The 20,648-nt window shown below is 48.0% G+C and overlaps 1 protein-coding gene across 2 annotated transcripts in view; it reads left to right on the plus strand.

Annotated features, from left to right (window-relative positions):
• The first annotated feature begins 1,527 nt into the window (after nt 1-1,527).
• Nucleotides 1,528-20,648, plus strand: part of Cdkl1 (cyclin dependent kinase like 1) — a 53,361-nt gene continuing 34,240 nt past the window's right edge. Inside the window, exon 1 of one of the 2 annotated variants that reach the window (XM_004638762.3) lies at nt 1,528-2,184. In XM_004638762.3, coding sequence (XP_004638819.1) covers nt 2,014-2,184 — 171 coding nt within the window. In that variant the 5' untranslated portion in view covers nt 1,528-2,013. The remainder of the gene's footprint in view (nt 2,185-20,648) is intronic. The other variant, XM_012516361.2, reaches the window with a different exon arrangement.

Below are 20,648 nucleotides of genomic sequence, written 5' to 3' on the forward strand. Positions count from 1 at the left end.
GAGGGAGAGGGAGGGACGAAAGTGAGGAGGAAAATGGACTTTCCCAACCTGGGAAAAGGCTTTGGTGTTAGTTCACCTTGCTGCGTAACAAATCGCCCCAAACGCAGTGCAAACCTTTATCTCTGGGTGCCTCTGGCTGCAGGTGTTACAAAGAGAACCGATCTTGTCAGCTGGGCTCACAGGAGCTGGGTGCTGGCTGGCCCACTTCCAGCTCACTGGCCATGGTCCCACTAGGACTTTTTCTTAAGGATTATTGGACTGATTTTTCCCAAGAGAAGTAAAAATTCCTGTTCACACAGAAGGCCGTGCGGGGATGTTTATAGTGATGTGCCGCATCCTTATATAACTGGGGGGGGGGGCAACTATTCCTCGCTGGGGATGGATAATAAGCAGCGTTGCTCTGTATGCGGACCGCTGATGCTGGCACCACAGAGCATCTCAGAAGCATTCTGTTCAGCGAAAGCAACATCCTCAGAAAGCCATGGACCATGCAATTCTTTGTCTACAACCATCTGGAAAAGGCAAAGCTGTGCGGACAGAGAAACGGATCTGCGGCTGCTACTGGAGGCGCTTTGTGGGAGGCTCACAGTCCACCTGGAGGCCACCTTGCACCCAGTTTAGGGCCCCAAGCACCCCCGCCTGCCTGCTTGTCCCGTTTTCCCTGCAAGCTACTTGGCTTGGGGCCTAGAGTAGGACCGAGGGCGCCCACCCTCTGCCCAGCACCGTGGCCAGCTCTGAGCAGCAGGGCCGGGCTGCACCAGGACGCATGGGAGCCTGACACCAGTAAGGCCGAGCTCGGTGCCCTGCCTAGCACAGGCCTTTGGAGCCCTTCGAGCGGCCTCCACTCCGGCTCTCTCCTTCCTTCCTGCACCGAGCCTGCCGCTCAGAAGCTGCCCTCAGTTCTGATGGGCTGGGGGCACCCGAAGGAGTGACCTTGGTCACTGCAAGGTGTGGGTTGGGGAATCCCTTGGCTTGGGAGGGGTGTTCAAGCGGTTTCATACGCCGTGTTCACCACGACCTGCAGGAGTTGGCTTTTTAATTTTTTTCTTTTCTTTTTGCAGAACCGGGGATTGAACTCAGGACTTTGCACTTTCCAGGCAAGTGCTTATTCTACTGAGTTATCTCTCCAGCCCCCCCTCCTTTTTTTTTTTTTTTTTTTTTAATATACTGAGGACTGAACTCAGGACCTTTGCAATGAGCTACACCCCCAGCTCTTCTTGAGATGGAGTCTCGCTAAATTGCTGAATTACCCAAGCTGGGCTCAATTTCCAGATCCTCCTGTCTCTGCCTCCCAAAGACCTGGGATGGCAGGCAAGCATCACCGGGCCCAGTTTGGATTTAGCAGTCCTGCGGATCTTCCCGGCTGTTGGACGAACCCAGCCGTGCCAAGATCGCCCGGGAGCAAAATCGGCCCAGGAGCAACATCGGCCCAGGAGCAAGGCGCAGAGGCTCCGCCCACAGAGGCCGGGGAGGGGCCGGTTTCCATAGCGACGGCTGGTGGGCGGGGAGAACTGCAGGGGGCGGGCCCTCAGGGTGCTGGAAAGGAGCGCGAAATGCCAGCTGCTGATCGGGAGGTCCCGTTGCCCCCACGGGAACCGCGCGGTGTCTTCTTGCGGCTGGGAAGTGAGACCCGAAATTAGAACCGGGGAAGCCCTTGGCCTTCCGGTTCTCCATCCGGCCCTGTGTCAGATCAGATGAACCACACCGCTGAGCAGACAGATCAGCTTGCAGCGGGATAGTTGAGGATGCCGGCTTGCACTTTGCTCGCTGGGTGTCCGGCAGGCAGTGAACTGGGGCGCCTTCGACCCTGACCGCGCTCTCTGCCGAAGCAGGGCCCGAAGTGGGGCTGCCTCAGGACGGGCCCGCCGGTGCGGTGCGTGGCGGCGCCCTCGGCTCCAGGTTCTGAATTGCAGTCCCTGCGCGCCTGGGCCGCTGAGTACAGCCCAGCCCTGCAGTCATTTCTCGGCGACATTTGAAAGCGATGTGAAAATCCATTGCAAGATTTATTCCTCTATGATGGAGAAGTATGAAAAAATCGGGAAAATTGGAGAAGGGTCCTATGGAGTTGTTTTCAAATGCAGAAACAGGGACACGGGTCAGATTGTGGCCATCAAGAAGTTTCTGGAATCGGAAGATGACCCTGTCATTAAGAAAATCGCCCTTCGGGAGATCCGCATGCTCAAGGTAATGATTCACTTATCTTTCAGGTGGATTTTCAGGATTGAAAAATTAATTTGTTTTATCGAATGAACGTGTTGGGGCCTTTGTGATCTATCTGTCCATCCTTCGTGCCCTTGTATAGTGACACCGACGAGGTCTGCGCATCAGCTAAGTAGGGACCTGGAAGGTCATGTGTAGGGGAAGATGCTGCAGCGTATTTTATTTTTCTTCCCAGTAGCTTCTCTCCTATGTCATCTGCCGTCCTGGATTTTCAACAGTGCATTAAGATGGTGCAGGAACTCAGAACAACTCTTTTGCCAGCATTCTGGAATTTTGAACTTCTGGGTGTTTTCTATTGGCTTTCCTGGTCCATTAAGAGAGCTAGTCATCCTCCTGTGGTCAGACTGCGAGAAAGCAGCAGGATTGTGTTACACTTCACTCACCTCCTGAAAGAAAGGGGTTCTCCTGAATTAGTGACTTGATCACTCCCTCGGCGCACATAGTTGGCCCTGTGGAACGTGATGTGGCGTTGGCCCTGTGGAACGTGATGTGGCAGTCGTTTGGAGCTGGCAGCAATTTCCTCTAAGGGAAAGAGACTTCTTCCCAGAATTCCTGGGCCCATGCAGTTCAAATCACAGAGTGTGGCACAGGCTGAATACAGGAGGGTTAAGTCTGGCTCAATGGTTACAGCTGCAGTGCTCTGACCTGTGTGACCAGCCTATGACACAAGTGCAGGGACTCAGTCACAGATGAAGCATATGTCCCAGGCTTACTCTTATTCCTGCATCTCTCATCTTTCCCCCGTGGATAAAGTGTAGGGTCTTTTCTAAATAGGGACCTTGAATGGGAAGTGGCCAGCCTTGGATAAACCAAAATGGGGGGATAAAAACTCAGCATTCCTGGAGGCTGAAGCAGGATGATTGCAAGTTCAAGCCCCACCTTTGCACCCTAGTGACTTAGTGAGGCCCAGGCTCCAAATGAAAAAAATAATAGAGGGCTGGGGGTGCAGCTCAGGATGAGGGGCCTGTGTCTAATCCTCAGCATGAGGGGGAAAAGCTGGGTGATGGGAAAACTTCTTTCTTAGCTAGCAAGATGTTGTATATTCCTGAGACCTCTGGCTCCTAGGGAGGGTGGGACCGGCAGAGTTGGCCCATCTCACACTGCAGACCACTCTACTTGGACAAGACTGATTGCATCTTCCCGTTCTTAGGCTTTCTGTAGGGGAGAAAGTGGACTATAGTACTCCCATCCATCTATACTAGGGCTTGAACCCAGGGCCTTGGTGCCGCTGAGCTCCATCTAATCGGTTGCCCTGAAAAGGACCAACAAAACAGATCTTTTTCTGAAAGAAAGGTGCTCCTTTTCCAACTGGGAAGGTCACCTGTGATGCTCCTCCTACTCCTTGCTGTTCAAGGGCGCCACTCCGGAGTGAGTGGAGAGCCCAGCAAGCTGCCTAGCCTCTGTATTCCTGCATCCCAGGGCACGTTCTTCGGCACACACTAGGCCTCCGGTAAATGTTACTGTTGTACTAAAACAGAAAGTGAACAAAATAAGCTCTTACAGAAAGCAGGCGTGGGCAGCGCATAGGAAGCAAGACCTGCAGTGGGGTGTGACAGTACTGAGGGTCAATCTGCGCTCACTGCTGGGCTCCGAGGTCCAGGTGTGTGCTCTGGAGCCTGTTTCAAAGTGTGCAGGCCCCACCCTCTGAAGTGTGCACACAGCTGTACAGCTGTGGACACCGACCACATGAAGTGCGGGTCTGGATTCTCATGAGAGTCTGCTTTCAGCCCTAACTGTTCAGAATTCTTCAATTTTCCTAACACCTTATACGTGATTGATGAATATTCACTGAATGCAGGCAATGAAGGTATGTTAAGTCAGGTCATCTTTTCTCCATTTATCTGTCCAGTACATACTCAAAGGACTCCATCTGTGCCCAAAACAGTGTTTATGCAAAACTGCATGCTGTCTACTCTCGGATAGGAGGCGTGGTGAATTTCCCCTGGACTGTCCTTCCTGATACACTGTGTCCCTAACAGGCAGGGCTGTGTCACCCATCTTGCATCCCCATGCCTGCCAAGAACTCTAAAAATAGCTGTGGAAGAGTGAAGATAAAGCATTGGGAGGCAGGTTTGAGCCACACTCGAGTGGCTGGGGAGGCACGGTAGCGGCCACAGGGCATCCAGGGCAGACAGATCTGTCCTGAAAATCGGTGGTAAGTAGAAAACTTGGTTACCTGAGGAAACACAGGTAGTCATGCTATCTAGGCTAGGTTGCCTGGGGAAAACAGGCAGGGAGAGGGAGGAGGGAAGGAAGCTGGGACCCAGCAGGAGGGAGCGGGATGTTTTCTGAGCCCTGAAGGTGAGGGGTAGGGAGGGTAGAAGATGGCTGCCCCTCCATTCTGGCTGCTTCTGGGGCTTGGAGCAGGATGATGAGAGCAGAGGATGGAGAGGTCTAGGGTAGGATGTTTGTCCCTGTTAGCTGGGACCAGAGCCATCCTCCAGTGCCCCAGGGCAGAGAGAGGGGCAGGGTGGGGCCAGATGAGGAGGCTTTAAATGCCCAGCTACCTTTGGCTCGCTTCTGAAAAGATTATGTTTTTATTGGAAAGTTGTCATCGGTAGGTTATTTATTTATTTATTTATTTGCGGAACTGGGCATTGAACTCAGGCCCTTGCACTTGCCAGGGAAACCCTTATTCCATTGACCAATCTCCCCTGCCCCTTTCTGTAGGTTTTTTAGTGTTCATGAACCAATGTCACTTCAGAAAAATTTTACATCTTGTTAAGGTGTTAAGCTTTTCCTTTATTAATTTTTTGCAATGCTGGGTGGGAATAAAACTCGAGGCCTTTCCCAAATTAGGTGAGCTCCATCCTGACCCCAGTCAGAACTCTTTTTTTTTTTTAGTGTACTTGGTACAGGGTCTCACTATGCATCTGGGACTTGTAGTGATGCTACTGTTTTCAGCCTCCCCAGCTGTGGGGTTGCAGGTGTAAGCCACCGTGCCAGCTCCGCACACCTAGGGGCGGGGCCAGTGCGACACGTGGTACTGGGGATCAAACCCTGGTATCTGCGCTTGCTTAAACAGGGGCTTAGTCCTCTGAGCTATCTCATCAGCCATCCCCCATCAGAACTTTTATTTATTTATTTATTTATTTTGGTGGAACCAGGGATTAGAACTAGGGCCCTTGCACTTGCCTGGGAAGCACTTATTCCACTAAGCCATCTCCCCAACCCCTCATCAGAACTTTTAAAACCCATTCATGTTTTTAAAAACTAACTGTTGTTAGTTAAAGGAAAGGACATTTAAATATTAAAATGTCCATTTCCTAAAGGGAAGGATATTTTAATATTAAAATTTAAAAAAGAAAGCTGGACTTGGTGGTGCATGCCCATAGTAGTATAGCCTACTTGGTAGGCTGAGACAGGAAGATACTGAGTTTGAGGTCAGCCTAGCAATTTAGTGAGACTTTGTTTCCAAATTGTTTTAAAAGGGAGTGGGGATTGCCTCTCAGTGGCAAAACTGTTGGCTAACATGCCTGAGGCCCTGGGCTGGATCCCTAGGGCCACAATTAGAAAAAGAAAAGAGAGAATGAAAGAAAAAAAGATGGGGGGAGGAAGGAAAGAAAAGAGAGGAAGGGGTAGAGAGGAGAAGTGAGGCAATTTTAAAAAGAAAAAGCACACACACACACACACACAAAAAAAAAAAAGAAAGAAAAAGCACAAGCCTAGCATGATAGCATACATCTATAATCTCAGCACTCTGGGAGACTGAGGCATGAGGATTGAAAGTTCAAGCCCAGCTACAGCAATTTAGGAAATTATTGTGATCTTGCCTTTGAATAGAAAGCAAACAAACTGGTAATGCAGCTCAGTGGTAAGGCTCTGGATTCAATTTCCAGTACTGAAGAAAGAAAAAAAGAAAAAAGAAAGAAAAGAAAAGACCAGCCCTCCCCAAGAGACTGTAGTTGACAACTATAAATGACAACTCTGGTGTGAGTGCAGGTGTGTGTGTGTGTATGTGTGTGTATCATTGTGCTTTTTTCCCCTTTGTGTCACTATCTATTAATGGAAGTAGTGACATTATTTGGTTTGCACATCCTCAATCTTGTGACCATAAACATTGTATCTGGAAACAAAAAAATTCCCCAGCCCAAGTGATGTCCTGCTGTAGGATCCGCGTCCAGGGTAACACAGCACCGGAGCTATGAGATCAGTTCCCCACAAGGCACCACCTTGGATTTTGTATTATAATAGAATTTGGCTTCTGTCCAATCTCAGTGGATTCACAGGCATGTTTCCCAAACTCTTTACTTAACAGTTCAAAGCAGTGTCCAAAAGCTGCTACCGGACTCTTAAAAGCTATAGTCATTTCTTCTTAAACAGAGGCAAACATGGGAGTGAAATGCCCAGCAAAAAAAAATTTTTAAGAAGTAGCCTCATTGTGTTGTCTAGGCTGGAAGTCCTGGGATCAAGTGAGCCTCCTGCCTCAGCCTTCCGAGTGCTGGGACTGCAGGAGCATGTGACTTCCCCACCACCCTATCCCAGCTGGGCAGCGTTTTGTGTCCCAGCCCAGTGTTCCATCCATGGTGCCATCATAGCCAGCTTCAGCTAGGCAATTGTTAAGGTTATGGATCTAGAATGAGTCACATTTTTAGCGTGAAAGTGTAGCTCTGCTTTGGTAAATTGGGTGATAATTATCAAGATGCTTTTTGGGGTCTTCACTATGGGAATTGAATCCGGGGCCTCACACATGCTAGGCAGGCATTGTACTGCTGATACATACCCCCAGCCTTTTTAAAAATTTATTTTAAGACAGGCTCATGCTAAATTGCCCAAGCTAGTGTTTAAATTGTGATCCTCCTGTCATACTCTCCCAAGTACCTGGGATTACAAACATGCACTATTTTATGTAAATAAAAATCTCTTTTGCTAACGTTTGGGGGCTGTCCTAATGTCACAGGGAAGGTCATTGAGGACACTGTTGGTGTGAAGTGATAGCCTTTGCCAGAGGTAGTGGTAGAGGTGGTAATCATAGTCTAGATTTTCCTGAGAGGATAGCTCTTAGGAGTCTGGTGGTTGGATGAAAAGTCCACTGTGATTCTGAGGTTTGAGCCTGGGGGATGGAGCTCAGTGATTAAGCGTTTGCCTAGTGCTGCCCGTGGAATGAGTCCAATAGAAGGAAACTTCATGCCAGTGGAGAGAATTGCTGTAGTCATGACCTTCAATTTCTAATCTAGACCATGATCTCAATGTCCTTAAGCAGCATAATAAAAGACCAGTTCATGTAGCTTCTAGAGGTTCTGCTGCCTTTTATTTGGAATGTTGCTAGATACTTCACACAACCTTTACTCTTCGACGTAACAGGACCCACACCTGGCACCAGGACACAATATAGATATTCCTTCACCAAGGGATATGACATCTTCTGATTTGCATGGAACCCACGATCCCTGCAGGAAAAAATCCAACCCCCTCTGTATCCTCAGTTGTAAATACATTTAGATATTTTGAATGGGGGTGGAGGTGGAGGTGAAATGATTGTGAGAAAAACCAGGAATACGGAGAGGAACAAGTTCTCTGAAAGAAAATCAACTTAAATCTAGAAGTCAGGCATGATGGTCTGCACTCATCACAGGCCCTGTGGGGGAAAGCAGACACTGGTTTTTCATAAAGCTGGTGGAGATGCTTGAACACAGCCCAGCCCTCCAGGGAATATCTATGAGTCCAACCCAAACAACTTGGAATAATGGTGTTTTGTTTTGTTTTTAACCAAGACTGCATCTTTCTACTAAAGAACCATCTTTTTTTTTTTTTTTTTTTTTTGATGGTCAGCTTTTAATTTCATTTTCAATTTCATTGGTCAATATCAGGTTATTTAGTATTTTTACAATTTCTTGATTTGGTCTTGTCTTGAAGTTCACATGGCTTGAAAATAGTATAGTTATCCCTGTTTTTTGTGGGGTTTCTGTGGCTTCAAAATTCCTTTGTATCTTTTCACGAACCATCTTTCTATGGAAAGAAAATGATAGAACTATTAGAAAAGGAAGGAAAGAATTCTGAGCAGATGAGGAGTTCGGGGGTCAAGGATGGTGCTGTGTCACCATGGGTGCCTGGGTGACCTTCTGCCCATGGCAGGAGGAATAGGGGACCTCATAGTAGATTAAAGCAGCCTCAGCCAAGATCTGGAAGTAGCAGCTAAGACTTAGGGAAAACTTTCCCTCCAAAGACAAGAAGAATAAGAGAGACACGTAAGAAGAAAGGATTGGGCCGGAGAGATAGCTCAATAGAATAAGTGCTTGCCTGGCAAGTGCAAGGGCCTGAGTTCAATCTCCAGTTCCACAAAAGAAAAAAGAAGAAAGGATCATGTTTCTCATGTGGAAGGTATGGACTGGTGACCCCACCCCCATAAGCTTGGGACATTCCCAATCTTGGCACACTGCCAAGAGCTGTTACCTAGGGTACACTGACTGGGGCACCTATGACAGCCCTGGAAGGCAGGGATTGTTATTCTGTGTGCAGATGGATTTGGGATGGGTAATGATTTGCCATATCTTCCTGGTTAGGAAGCTGGAGGGCAGACACAGACTGTCCATGCCTACTCCACACCGTGCTGCTGGTATAGAGCAGCGCCTGTGTGTTAGGCCAGGCTCCGCACTGCAAGTTGGGGTGCTTCAGATGCATTCTGCCTATCCTCCCAAAAAGCCTTCCTGGGAGCCTCACGACTTCCAGGCAAATCCAGTGAGGATCTGCTTCCTTGCTGAACAGGAGCCCTTCCCCAGTCTCATTCTATAACCCTCTACACTATTTTCAAAGGCAAATACGTGTGGTGCTATCAGCAAAGATGAGAGTAAGGGTGCGGGAAGTGTCCATCAGGAACCTTAGTATAAACAGCTGACATAGGGACAGAGTTCAGGGTAGAGCACCGGCCCAGCTGCAGGAGGACTACCTGAATCCCTCCAGTATTGAAAAAAATTACTAAACCATGTATGTGTTCCTTTGTTCTAGATATATTTTATTTGTGTACATCAGTACAAGCATTCTTGGTGAGAACAATAACACTCTCAAAAAGTTAGAGACTGGGTGTGGTGGCGCACACCTGTAATCCAAGCGCTTGCGAGGCTGAAAACAGGAGGATCACTACAAGTCCAATCTGTGTGGTGAGACCCTATAGACCCTGTACTAAATACATTAAAAAGAAAAAAAAAAAAAAAAGAAGCTAAAAATTGATTCTTAAAAGAGGGTAGCAGTCCTGTCTAACCTTTTTATTGTATTAAAGCGCAAGTATATGGACAGTGCATATCCAGATAGCCAATACATTTGTGGCATTGTGTTTTAAGACTGCTAGGGGTATAAAAATGAGAAAAAATACCTGAGTTGTTGGGAGGGAGACTGCTGAGTGAAACGTGGCCTTGTTTGACCTCATTCACCACGAAGTGTAACCTGCGAAGGGCCATAACCTGCAAACCGCTCAGAGCTGTTGTTTCTTCCGTCTGCTCACTCCCAGTGACCTCCCCCGGTGACAGCGGGGCAACAGATCCTGCTCAGCACAGCCGGTGACCTTGGGGAGACTGTCCTGCCGCCTAGATGTCGGCCCTCCTTATCTCCATGATTTATGTCTGTGTTTCTGCTTCGCTGACTTTCTGCGGAGAACAGGGCTCTTGTTTGGCTCGTAGGCCAGAAATCTACCAATGATCCACAGCCTCCCAGATGCAAAAGTTGCAAAGCCACGGTTAAAGGGAGCGGTGACTCAGGAGAAAGAAAAGCACAGACTGGAAGGCAGAAGGGTGGGACGTAAGCCCGGGTCACCCTCAGCAGCAAGTGCTGGCGACAAACGTGTGCACGGCCGCCCAACAGGCGCGCTGCCTGCAGACAGCAGGCCGTCCTGGTGACGGGCTGCTCAGCGAGTAGGAAGGGCCAGCTTCCCTGTGATCCAAAACAGAGCGTTTATTAAGTGCTTAATTGAATGTGCTGTGTGCCAGGGCCGCATGCCACTAAACACTGCCAGAGCCCCATGTAAATGCCCATAGCGTTAAAATCTAATTGGAGCTCTCGTAATTTTTAAAGGCATCTGCCGGCCCTATATTAGTTGGAGCTGTTTCCCAACTCTGTAAAACCTCAATGGGAAGTCCTGTGACATCTGTAAGAATTTAGTCCTGGCAAAATAAAGGAGAAAGAAAAAAACAAACAAACAAAAAGCCCTTAGCCCTGGTATTGCTAAAATGGGCCATTTCTGGGTCCCTTCTCTTCACGTTGTTCCATTGGCTGCTGAGATGGAGAAAGGCACTAGTCCAGAAACTGTTTGGCTATGGTGAGCATTCTCTGTCATGGACACAAGAAGAGCACAAGTTCAGAGGCCTGTGGGCTGACAGAGCCATCAGAGCCTGGAGCTGGCCGGACAGTGCACAGGGCAGAGAGGTGGGGACAGAGGCAACCTAGGGTCTTCAGGTCCCAAGTGCTATAGGCTCAGAGGTTTCTTAAAAGCCAGAAATCAAAAATTCATTAAAATCTTCTGAAGTTTTTCTCTACAATATTTTATTTTGAAGAAAATTAAAAATATATACAAGTAGAAAGACTAGTTCAATACATACCTGTAACTAGACTGATTCACCAACTATTGGAATGTGCATTTTTTTTTCTCTCTCTCTCTCTGTCTCTCTCGTTCTCTTTCTCTCACTGTTTGACTGAGCCCCCTTCCTAACTATTTAGCATGAATTCCTAGAATAAGACATTCTTCCTCATAACTCCATTGGCATTTCCACACTTGCGAAACGTACCATGGGCTCAATACGATTACCCAATATGCAGCTTCTGCTCACATTTCTCATATTGTCCCACTAATAGCTATAGAACTATACACACAACTTAAAATGTATAAAAGCTGATATATACTTAGTTTGTATGTGTACATATAGGGGTGTGTGTGTGTGTGTGTGTGTGTGTGTGTAAGATTACAAGTTCCAATGTTATATACACATATACATATAGAGCTTTCTTAAATTTTGATTTCTGATTTCTTCCTAAATCAATTATAACAAGTTAATGTATCAGTTATCTTTAATTTTTTCTACTCATAAGTTATCATCTTTAAGTTAAAAAATCTTTCCTTTCCCCTTATCCCAATATGTAAGTTTTAGTGTCACTGTGGATTTATGACTCTTAATTCATGATGCTGCCCACTATTGTCACTGTCACCATTCTCTTTGAATTCTCAAAGGGTCATACATGTGGCTACCTGGGGCTCTCACCCTGCTCCAGGTTTCTGACAGCTACACATTACCCTTGGAAATATGTCTTATTGTGCTGACAACAACAAAATGCCCCAGGTTCCTCCTCCCTAGCCCTGTGATCTGCCAATTCTCCAGGGACCCCTTGCTCTTTTTAATGAAAATAAAATCTTCTATTCTAAAAATGTTGATGTGTACTTTTCACAAATTTCAAACGCCATCCAGGCCCAAGAAAATACACGCGCAGATGCTGTTTGGCCTGTGGCTGCTGATTCCAGCCTTTGGATTCTGTGACTGTTCTCACTAGAGACTTGCACCGTCTGGCTGTTGATATCCATTACTAATGCGCAGTGTAGCAAAGTGGTGGGAGTTTGTGCAAAGCGGTGTCAGTAGAGTGGAGGACGAGGAAGATCATTTCCTTGCTCACGGTGACAGAAACCAAACAGTCCCTTATCATTACCTCTGCCTGTTTGCCCAACAAGTGAAGACTTGTTTAATTCTGTTTTTACAAGATAATATACAAAAGGCAAATAGTAACAGACTGTTTTGTTTATTGGATTTTTTTTTTTCTTTTGGCTTAGCTTACAATGTGTTTATCCAGAAAGATCATATTCCTGCCGTGCAGTGAACTCCTAAGTGATAAAGCTGACACACAAATACTCCTAAGACAAAAGAAGCAGAAATCTGCAAGGTGGCTCATCACCTTCCCAGAGAACCCCAGTTTGTGCAGTGGTGAAGCCCAGGCCACCATACCTGACACGCCAGTGTTCCCAGGCACACGACTTGCCGCACACACGTTGAGGTTGAGAAAAGAGAGTGTCACAGAGCAGGAGGAGACAGAGTAAGTGATTTCTGCAAAGTTTTATCTTACTTCTAATTGACAGTAATTATGTACACACAGGGGTGTACATAATTGTGATGTTTTGGGACATGCCTACATTGTGGACTAGTCAAATCAGGGTGATGAGCAAAGATGTCGCCTCAAGTATTTATCATTTGTTTTTAGTGAGGACATTTACAATCTTTTAGCCATTTCTACTTCTTCTTTTTTAATGTATTTAGTACAGGGTCTCACTACACAGATTGGACTCAGTGATCCTCCTGTTTTCAGCCTCCCAAGCGCTGGGATTCCAGGTGCATGCCACCACACCCAGGCTCAATTGCCATCTCAGCACGCCCCAGGGGTGGGGCTGGCACAGCACACCAGTGGATCAGATCGAACCCTGGTCCCTACGTCTGCCTAAGCAGGCGCTTTAGTCCACTGAGCTATCTGGCCGGCCCTCTTTTAGCTGTTTTGAAATAAACATGAAGAGGGATAGTCACCTTGCTCTGCAGTAGAACACCAGAACTTCAAAAGAACGATTTTATAATTCATTTGTTGCTTTTTTTCTTGGCATTTAAATTATCTTTATTTCCAAACAAAAAGATTTCTACATAGACAAGCTATGTCACGTAGAGTTATTATAAAACATTTAAACCACGCTAGAAAGTAGTAATTGTTATACAGAATGGACAGACCTGGCAGGATTTTTTCACTTTACTTTTGTTTAGTGCTTTAATTCACCTTTATATTTGGCAGGATTAATGTTTTAGGTGACAAATTTGCTTTCAACAGGCATATTTTCTTGCTACTTTTTAATCTTCTTTATTGCTTATTAACTTTAAAAGCTCTTAGTAAAAATGCTGCTGGGTAAAATAGCCTGTTTGGAAAAATCTGTGAATTCTTCTCTATGGTGTGGAACAGTGGAAGGTAGGAGATTCTCCAACCCAGTGATGCCATCCACCACACATAAAAACCAAGCAAATAGCTTTCCCTGAAATGACCGACACGTCGCTGCATTCGCTTTGGGCTGTGTCCGTGTTGTTTTGCACTGGGATCACAGCTGGAATATTCCTTTCTCCCTTGTACTTTTCACATACTTTATTAGTCAATAAAACAGGTCAAGCATCCACTATGTGCCTGGCTGGCCTAGTCCAGGTTTTGAGAAGGATCCGGAAGAGATGGCAGCCCTGGTCTCTTGCCAGGGCCCCAGCTGGGCACATTCCGTTCTCTCGGTGTGGCCTCCAGTGGCCTCGGATGGGCCTGGGCTCCTCGGCTCTCCCCACAGTAGCTCTGCACATATTCCTTTCGTTCTTGCTCTATGTACTGTGTGCTCATTGAAGCTTTGCTCAGGGAGGATTTCACTTGTGCTGTTGTCCCTCAAGACTGCTGCTGAGTGGCAGCATGCAGGTGACAGCACTGTCCCTACCCCAGCCTCCTCCTTAGACAAGACCCTGGGTAGAGGGATGGCCTGGGGTTCTCAGCACTCAGAGGACCAACTGTGGCCTAAGCTGCCCTTTCCAAGAGAGTGTTCTAGGTTGAGAAATAGTCTCCTGGACAGTGTTGATGAATTGGATCTTGGTGGTCAGAGATTGGTTTCTTTTTCCCCATAATGAAATAGCTGTGCTTTTCCTTTCAACACTGAACTATTAAGTAGCTCTCTGAAAGTAACATTAAAGTGTTTCATTAAAAAAATTTTTTTTTAAATGTATTTAGTACAGGTTCTATAGGGTCTCATTATACAGATCAAATTTGTAGTGATCCTCCTGTTTTCAGCCTCCCAAATGGCTGGGATTACAGGCGCTCATTTGGTTTTACCACACAGAAAAGGAACTTTTATAAATCATTTTAACCCATTTGTATGATAATGTGTGCTTGTTTTTATAAAAATGCAAAAACCAAAACTTGAAGGCACAAAAGAATGGAAAAACAAAAAAACAGTCTCCATTACCCTCAATCATTCGTTTTATTTCCCTGAAAAACCATGGTTTCCCATGTGTCATTCTAGAACTTTTCTTTGCCTATTGAAAGACATAATACTACCTTCTGAAAACCGGATGTAAGTGCTACCATATTGTATAAGCCAGTGTATGATTTCCTTTTTATACTTAATAGTATATCTTGTACATGTTTGGAGCCAACACAAAGGCAAGCATTGTTCTTTTTAATAGCTGCATAATATTTCACCATTTGTACTATAAAGTCTTGAGGTTGATTTTTCCCAGTTACTGTTACTGGAGGTTTGGGTGTTTCCAGTAGCTGGTCATGTACACAAGAAGCACAGTGTACCTGGGAGAACACTGGGGTTGGGAAACGTGGGTTCCACAAGTGGATCATGGGCCATGATGATGCCATTCCTATTCCACTGCTGATTTAGGGTGTTCCAGCTGCCAATGTCACAGCTCCATGTGGTGGCTGCTGGCCCAATGCGTAGGTCTCCAAAGGGCTGTACCAACCCCATTCTCTGGTATGTTGCCTAGTTGTAGCACAAGGCAGATGGTAAACAGGTCTTGTAGCAGCATCCTAATCATTATACCTCCCTTTGCTGTGGAAGGCCTGATGTTAAGTGGCTTAGTGCCAGTGGAGCAAGCACTAAGCCTTCAGATTGTGGTGCAAGCAAGCAAGGCGAAGCCTGTGGGAGTCCCTTCCTGGTTCTCATTTTAGCCCAAGAAGCCTATACTTATAATCCCAAAAATACATTATTGGAATCCCACCAAGTTAATTCCAATCTACCACTCCCAGTGCAACTGACAGTGAAACCAAAGACACTAAGATATAAATAAAATTACTGGGGAGCCAAGAGGCCCTAAGTCCAGCCAGGAAGATGGCTTTCCAGAACAAAGAGAGCAACCCAGGGCCTGCTCCTGGGTTTTATTCAGCCAAGAACAGGGAGTGGCTTGTGGGAAGTAGGTCAGCACTGTGAGCTGGGCTACAAAGGAGGCCTGCATTTACCTCTGCCATATGCAGAGAGGATACACAGAGAAAGTAATCTGCATTATGCTGTTGAGATAGTATCTAATGTTTCAGGGGTCTGGTGTTTTGGCTCTGAGTGTAATCTTTCAAGACCCAGGAAGTCATAGCCTCTACCTCGAGGCTCGATCCCAGTCAACAGCATGGAACACTGGCTCTTTATCCTGTGTCGACCCAGCTCATGTTGGAGGGCAGCAGGTGTGGGTTATCAGGGAAACATGCATGTTGTCTTCAAAAATTACCACCAGCACCTCGGCTAGAACAATATACATTGCTTAAGGCCAACTGAAAGGATAAACAGAAGTCCTAGCCAGCTCTGTGCATATCAATACAAGGAAATAGGGTCAGGCTCAGTCAAAATGGAGACCATTGCTCTTCTTTCAAGGAGAGCTGCTCAGGTGGTCCTCTCCAGAAGCCCGTCTCTAGATCAATTCCACAGGGCGGACTCCTACCCCGTCCACAAAGTGGCTGGTTCCATAAAGAAGAGCGCATTGGCAGGGACTCCTTGGGTTGAATTTTGCTGCTGGCAGGTTGAGTTCTCAGCAGCGGCCAAGGCTGAATGGGTCGGCCTTGGAGAGAGACAGCCACTGCTACTGGGCAGTTCCTGTGCATGGTCCCCATGGCCACCGCCACTCCATGCATGTGTGGAGTACACCTGCGACAGGGTGGCCCAAGCAGAGAGGACTGACGCTCCCCAGAGAGGACATCCTCTGTGCCTGGTTCCCCATCACTTCCCCTGGAGTAGATAGATGCTCTCTGCAGGCATCAGCCTGAGGCCCAAGAGCCCCAAGCTCTATGTCCATTCCCACAAGTACAGTTCATGCCCCATTTCCAAGTAATTTTGCAATCTTGCTCCTCCTAGACTCTTGACCAAGTAGATGGGCCGTGTGCCACTGCCCGTGCATCCACGCACGTCTCAGGTCCTTTCTGCCCCCACTGTGCTCAGTGGCAAGGTTTGCTTTCATCATTGTCCCTGAAGCCCTTCACCCAATAATAACATGGTCAGAAAAAATCCTTTCTCAAACACAGCCAGTGCAGAGATCCATAGATCCGCTGATCCATCTGTGAGCTGCGCTCAAGGTTTTTCTCCTGCGCTACCTGGAACCCATACCTGTGAGTCAAGGGAGAGGCAACAGCACGGTGACTGAGGACAGACACCTCCCTGTGGATCACGTGTCTCCTGCAGACCTGTGTGAGCCTGCTCTAGGATGTGCAGTAGTCAGTGCAGTCACCGCTGCTGTATCCGCCTCCTGTCTTACGACAGCGGGTCTGTGACTCAGCTCCAGCTCACAATCACTTGCCATCCCATGGTCGGGTGCTCACGCTACCGAGTCCAGCAATGGACCAGGAGCTGGGTACGCTGAATCACCCAGCCAGAGTGGCCGGGCAGCTTTGATGAAAGCCAGCGCATCCGTCATCCCCATAGTTACCACTGCCCCATGCCACGCATGTGCCACCAATATTGCATCAGCCAGCTGTGGCGGCTCCGACTCTGAAGAAAGTCTTGGAACTGCGTGACTGTGGCTGTCCAGCTCTGCCCACCCACTCCTCATCTGCAGTGGGCACTTATGCCCGTCCAGCTCCGGAGCTCCATTCCTGCATCTGCTGGCTGGGCCCACTGCTGATGCCACCTGTCGGCCTGGGCTCCCCCAGAAACTAAAATTGGAGATGTGGGACTGGGTGTTTGTGGCTTCTTTGGGGAAGTGATGACACAGAGCAGGGGTCGGGGACAGGATCCCAGGGAAGGAAGAAGAGGCGAGGGCCTCGGGCCCTAAGGGTTTCAGGGTGCTGGTCTGGCAACCCTTGAGAGTACCTAGGATTGACTGTTAGGAGGGGGAGCAGGAGGATTCCTATGAAAGGGTTTGTGTGACTAAGACCTCACCTCAACTTGAGAAATGTTGAAGGCTTTTATTTTTTTTTTTATTTTTATTTTTTCCGGAACCAGGGATTGAACTCAGACCCTTGCGCTTACCAGGGAAGTGCTTATTCCACTGAGCCATCTCCCCGGCACGAAGGCTTTTAGAAAGAACACTTCACTGGGACAGACCCTACTTTGTAAACTTCAGTTTCTGTCATTTTCATGTTTAGCACAGTGGTGGGAAAAGAATGTTTTTGAAAGGAAAACAGGAAATAGCCATTGAGAAAACAGTCTGTTGTGTTCCCCTTAAGCTTTGATGCAGGATAAACACCCCCTCCTCTTACCACAAACAACATAGATCCATGACCCCTGATGCCCCAAGCATGTACCCTAACCAGTCTAAAAGCCTGTGGCTACTAGGACCCCTTTAGAGATCACAAACCCAATACCCTCAGGAGCCAGGTGGCTGCTGGAGAAATGATTTCCTTCCACAAATAAACAAACGCATTCTATTCATCTTAAAATATGCAGCCATCTCTACTGGTTGTATATTTTCCCATTTTCAATAGAAACATATGCACAATAAAAATCTCATTTTTATCTCGAATATAAGAAATGAATAATGCAAGAATGGTGGTAAAGAGCAGCTCTCGCTTGGTGACAGGGTCAGGGAGGGCCAGGGAGTGTCAGGGTCTGTGGAGATCTTCAGCACCCAGAGCTTCTCCAAAACAGACAGCAGCCCTCAGTCCAGCTCATTAATCCCACAGCGACAGCCCAGGGTGCTGGCTCGCCAGTGTTTTCCAGAGCAGCCCGGTAACCAGAATTGCCAGGTAGCATTTGTGGATTGCCAAATGTTGGCAACTAACACAAAAGCTTCAAAACGCTGAGGCCAAACAGGACCTCGGGAGGTGTGGATCCGGAGCTTATCGCAACAGATGGGTGGCCAGTGAAGACACAGGGCTGGTGCAGACACGGGAAGGGCGTCCTAGAAGGATGTGCGGCATTCTCAGCTCTGCAAGAGAAACCAACTAGAGCTCCGGTTAAATTCAGCAGCTACAAAGAAATTGCTTTTTGTTTGTTTAATGTCAGAGAAAATATTTCACTTGGCAGCATAATGTAAACCATCAGCATTCAAAACCCAGGAGCTAAGAGGGAGACAGAGATAGAACAGCCACAGCCAGGACAGAAACCACATATAAAAGAGAGTAAATCCGAGGCTGAGCGGTCCAGCTTTGGGATCGAGCATCCCAGAGGGTGGTGGTGAGCAGGGACGTCGCGGGGACTTCCAGGCTGGGCCTGCGCAGAACAGAACGCTGAGACATCGCTGGATCGGAGGCTTTGGCTTCACGCTCGTTCACTGGAAGGAGCGGAAACAAAATGAGCCCTGACAAGCCCCGACCATCGGTGGTAATTGAGATCGTTCTGTGTGCGCATGCGCGCGCTGGGTAAGCTGCAAGCCGTCTGCGCGTCACCTTGCTCGATTCCTTTCGCCCCCGCTTTTGCATGGCCCTCTTGAAGTCTGTTCAGTACTGGAGGATAAACAACTGCGGTCTTTTGACGTGGCCACTCGTGGGATCCCGCCCTTGGTTGCCAAGCAGATTTAGGAACCAGCAGTGTCCCTCCGAGGCCCACCCTGCACCCAGCAAGTCAGTGCAGGGTGAGGAGGAAGGTGGTTTGAGAGGCCAAAGCCACACACTTGGCTTCTGCTCTTCTGGCTGCGCTTCCAAGCAGCTCACGCACTCCAAGCTGAACCCAGGGGGCCTCCTTGCCTTGCTCCACTGCACGTTCAGCAGCATCCGTCGCCACCTCTCCTTCCCTGGTTGCCCCCGGCCTCTCTGCTGTCTTCCCTCACCCCCCTTCGACCTTCCTTTCACCTGTTCTGCTTCCTCCTCATCCACCCCGCATTCCCACCCCTAGGACCTCTCCCACTCATGGCGCTCACCCTGTCTGCAGCTTCACACAAACCTGTGAGACCTGGGCCTTGGTGAGCAAGCAAGCTCCAGCCACTGCGCCACCTGCCAGAGCCCTGGGACTCACAGGCCCAGACCCAGTTGTTCCGCCCGAACCTCCCCTCCTCCCGGAGATCATTACACACACCTGTGTCTTTCTGGACACCAACCTTCCTAACTTGCCCTCTGGTTCACCACTACAGCCGCCGCACCCAGTCTTGAACCATTAATTTAATAACCACCTCCTCATGCTCAAATCAAGGACCTTTACCTTGATTGCTGTAACATCTATTACTTCTACAGTGACTTGTCCAGTGTCTCAAGATAGGTGTAAGTAGTAGCTACTGCTCCCATTCAGAACAGTGGGCACGGCTGTGTCAGCGCCACAGGAAGATCTTTGCTCGGGTTCCAGGGTCATATTTGGTGCATCCTAGCAGTGTCAGGATGGACCAGAGGATGCTGGATGCGGAAAGTGATGGCAAGAGGTAGGGACTAGTTCAGAGAGAACAAACTGAACAACTCTGAAACCGGAAGGGGCGTGAGCCTTCCCTAGACACAGCAGAAGTTCAGTGATCCCAGGCGGAAGCAGTAAACACTGAGATCAAGAGCTAAGTGGGATCCTTGGGCCTGGGGCAGCAGAGCCCAGTGGCAATCCCTGCAGATGGAGCCAGCCAACTTGCCAGGCAGAGAAGGGTGGGATTTATTTGGGTAAAATTATGCCTTTCTGCTGTGGCTTAAAAAGTGGGCCAGGGTTGCCTGGCAAGCTCAGGGTCCTGAGTTCAATCCCTGGTACCACGGAAAAAAAAAAAAAAAAGTAGGCCAGGGATGAAAGTGAGAGCTAGATGCACTGCAGAGGAAATTAATAGATCTAAAACTGGGTCTGGGCTTCCGTCTTACATTCTGTCACAGGCGGAAGTAGTAGGAAAGGGAGAGTCAAGCCTCAGTAAGATTTTTCAGTCTGAAAGAAAACCTCTGTTTCCTGCTACTTCTGTCATAAAGCTGCTATTTAGCCCTTTCCTTTGAGTCTTTTGCTTTGTACTTGAGCTATCTAAACCAAAGCCATTTTGAGTTTAAGAACATAGTTCTTTCTCACTGTATCTGGAAAATGTTAGCTCAGGCTAAATATTCTGGGGCTGGTGACATAAATGTGGCATTTTATGGCTTGGCATGCCCTGTCCTAAGACCAAAACATGACTAATGGACCGCTCTCTCCAGAAGTCGTGTTGAAACTTAACCCTGGTGCGCCAGTACTGAGAGGCGCGGCCCAGGGAGACCTGCAGGCCCTGGCTCACGGCTGGGGCTCACACCCTAGCAAAGACTTGGGGACTGAAGGAACAAGCAGCTCAGCAACTGGTGGCGTTCTTGGTGTGTGCGAGGCCTGGGGCTGGATTCCCAGCCCTGACAAAAATAAAACAAGTCAATGGGTGAGCTTGCTTGCTTTGCCTCCCCCAGCCGGGGAAGCGGGGAGCAGCTGCACCCCACCAGGCCTGGGCCTTTTGTGGTGGACTTTGCAGCCTCCAGAGCTGTGAGAAATGAGTTCCTGTTCTTTATAAATTCCACAATCGAAGGTATTGCGCTCTGACAGCACAAGCAGACCATGCTGTGGGCCTTAGCATATCTTGGGTGATTCAGACTTGTTTCCTCAAGTGTCCAATCTGGAGCTGGAA

Source organism: Octodon degus, unplaced genomic scaffold (assembly GCF_000260255.1).
Source record: "Octodon degus isolate 3935 unplaced genomic scaffold, OctDeg1.0 scaffold00102, whole genome shotgun sequence".
NCBI classification, from domain to species: domain Eukaryota; kingdom Metazoa; phylum Chordata; class Mammalia; order Rodentia; family Octodontidae; genus Octodon; species Octodon degus.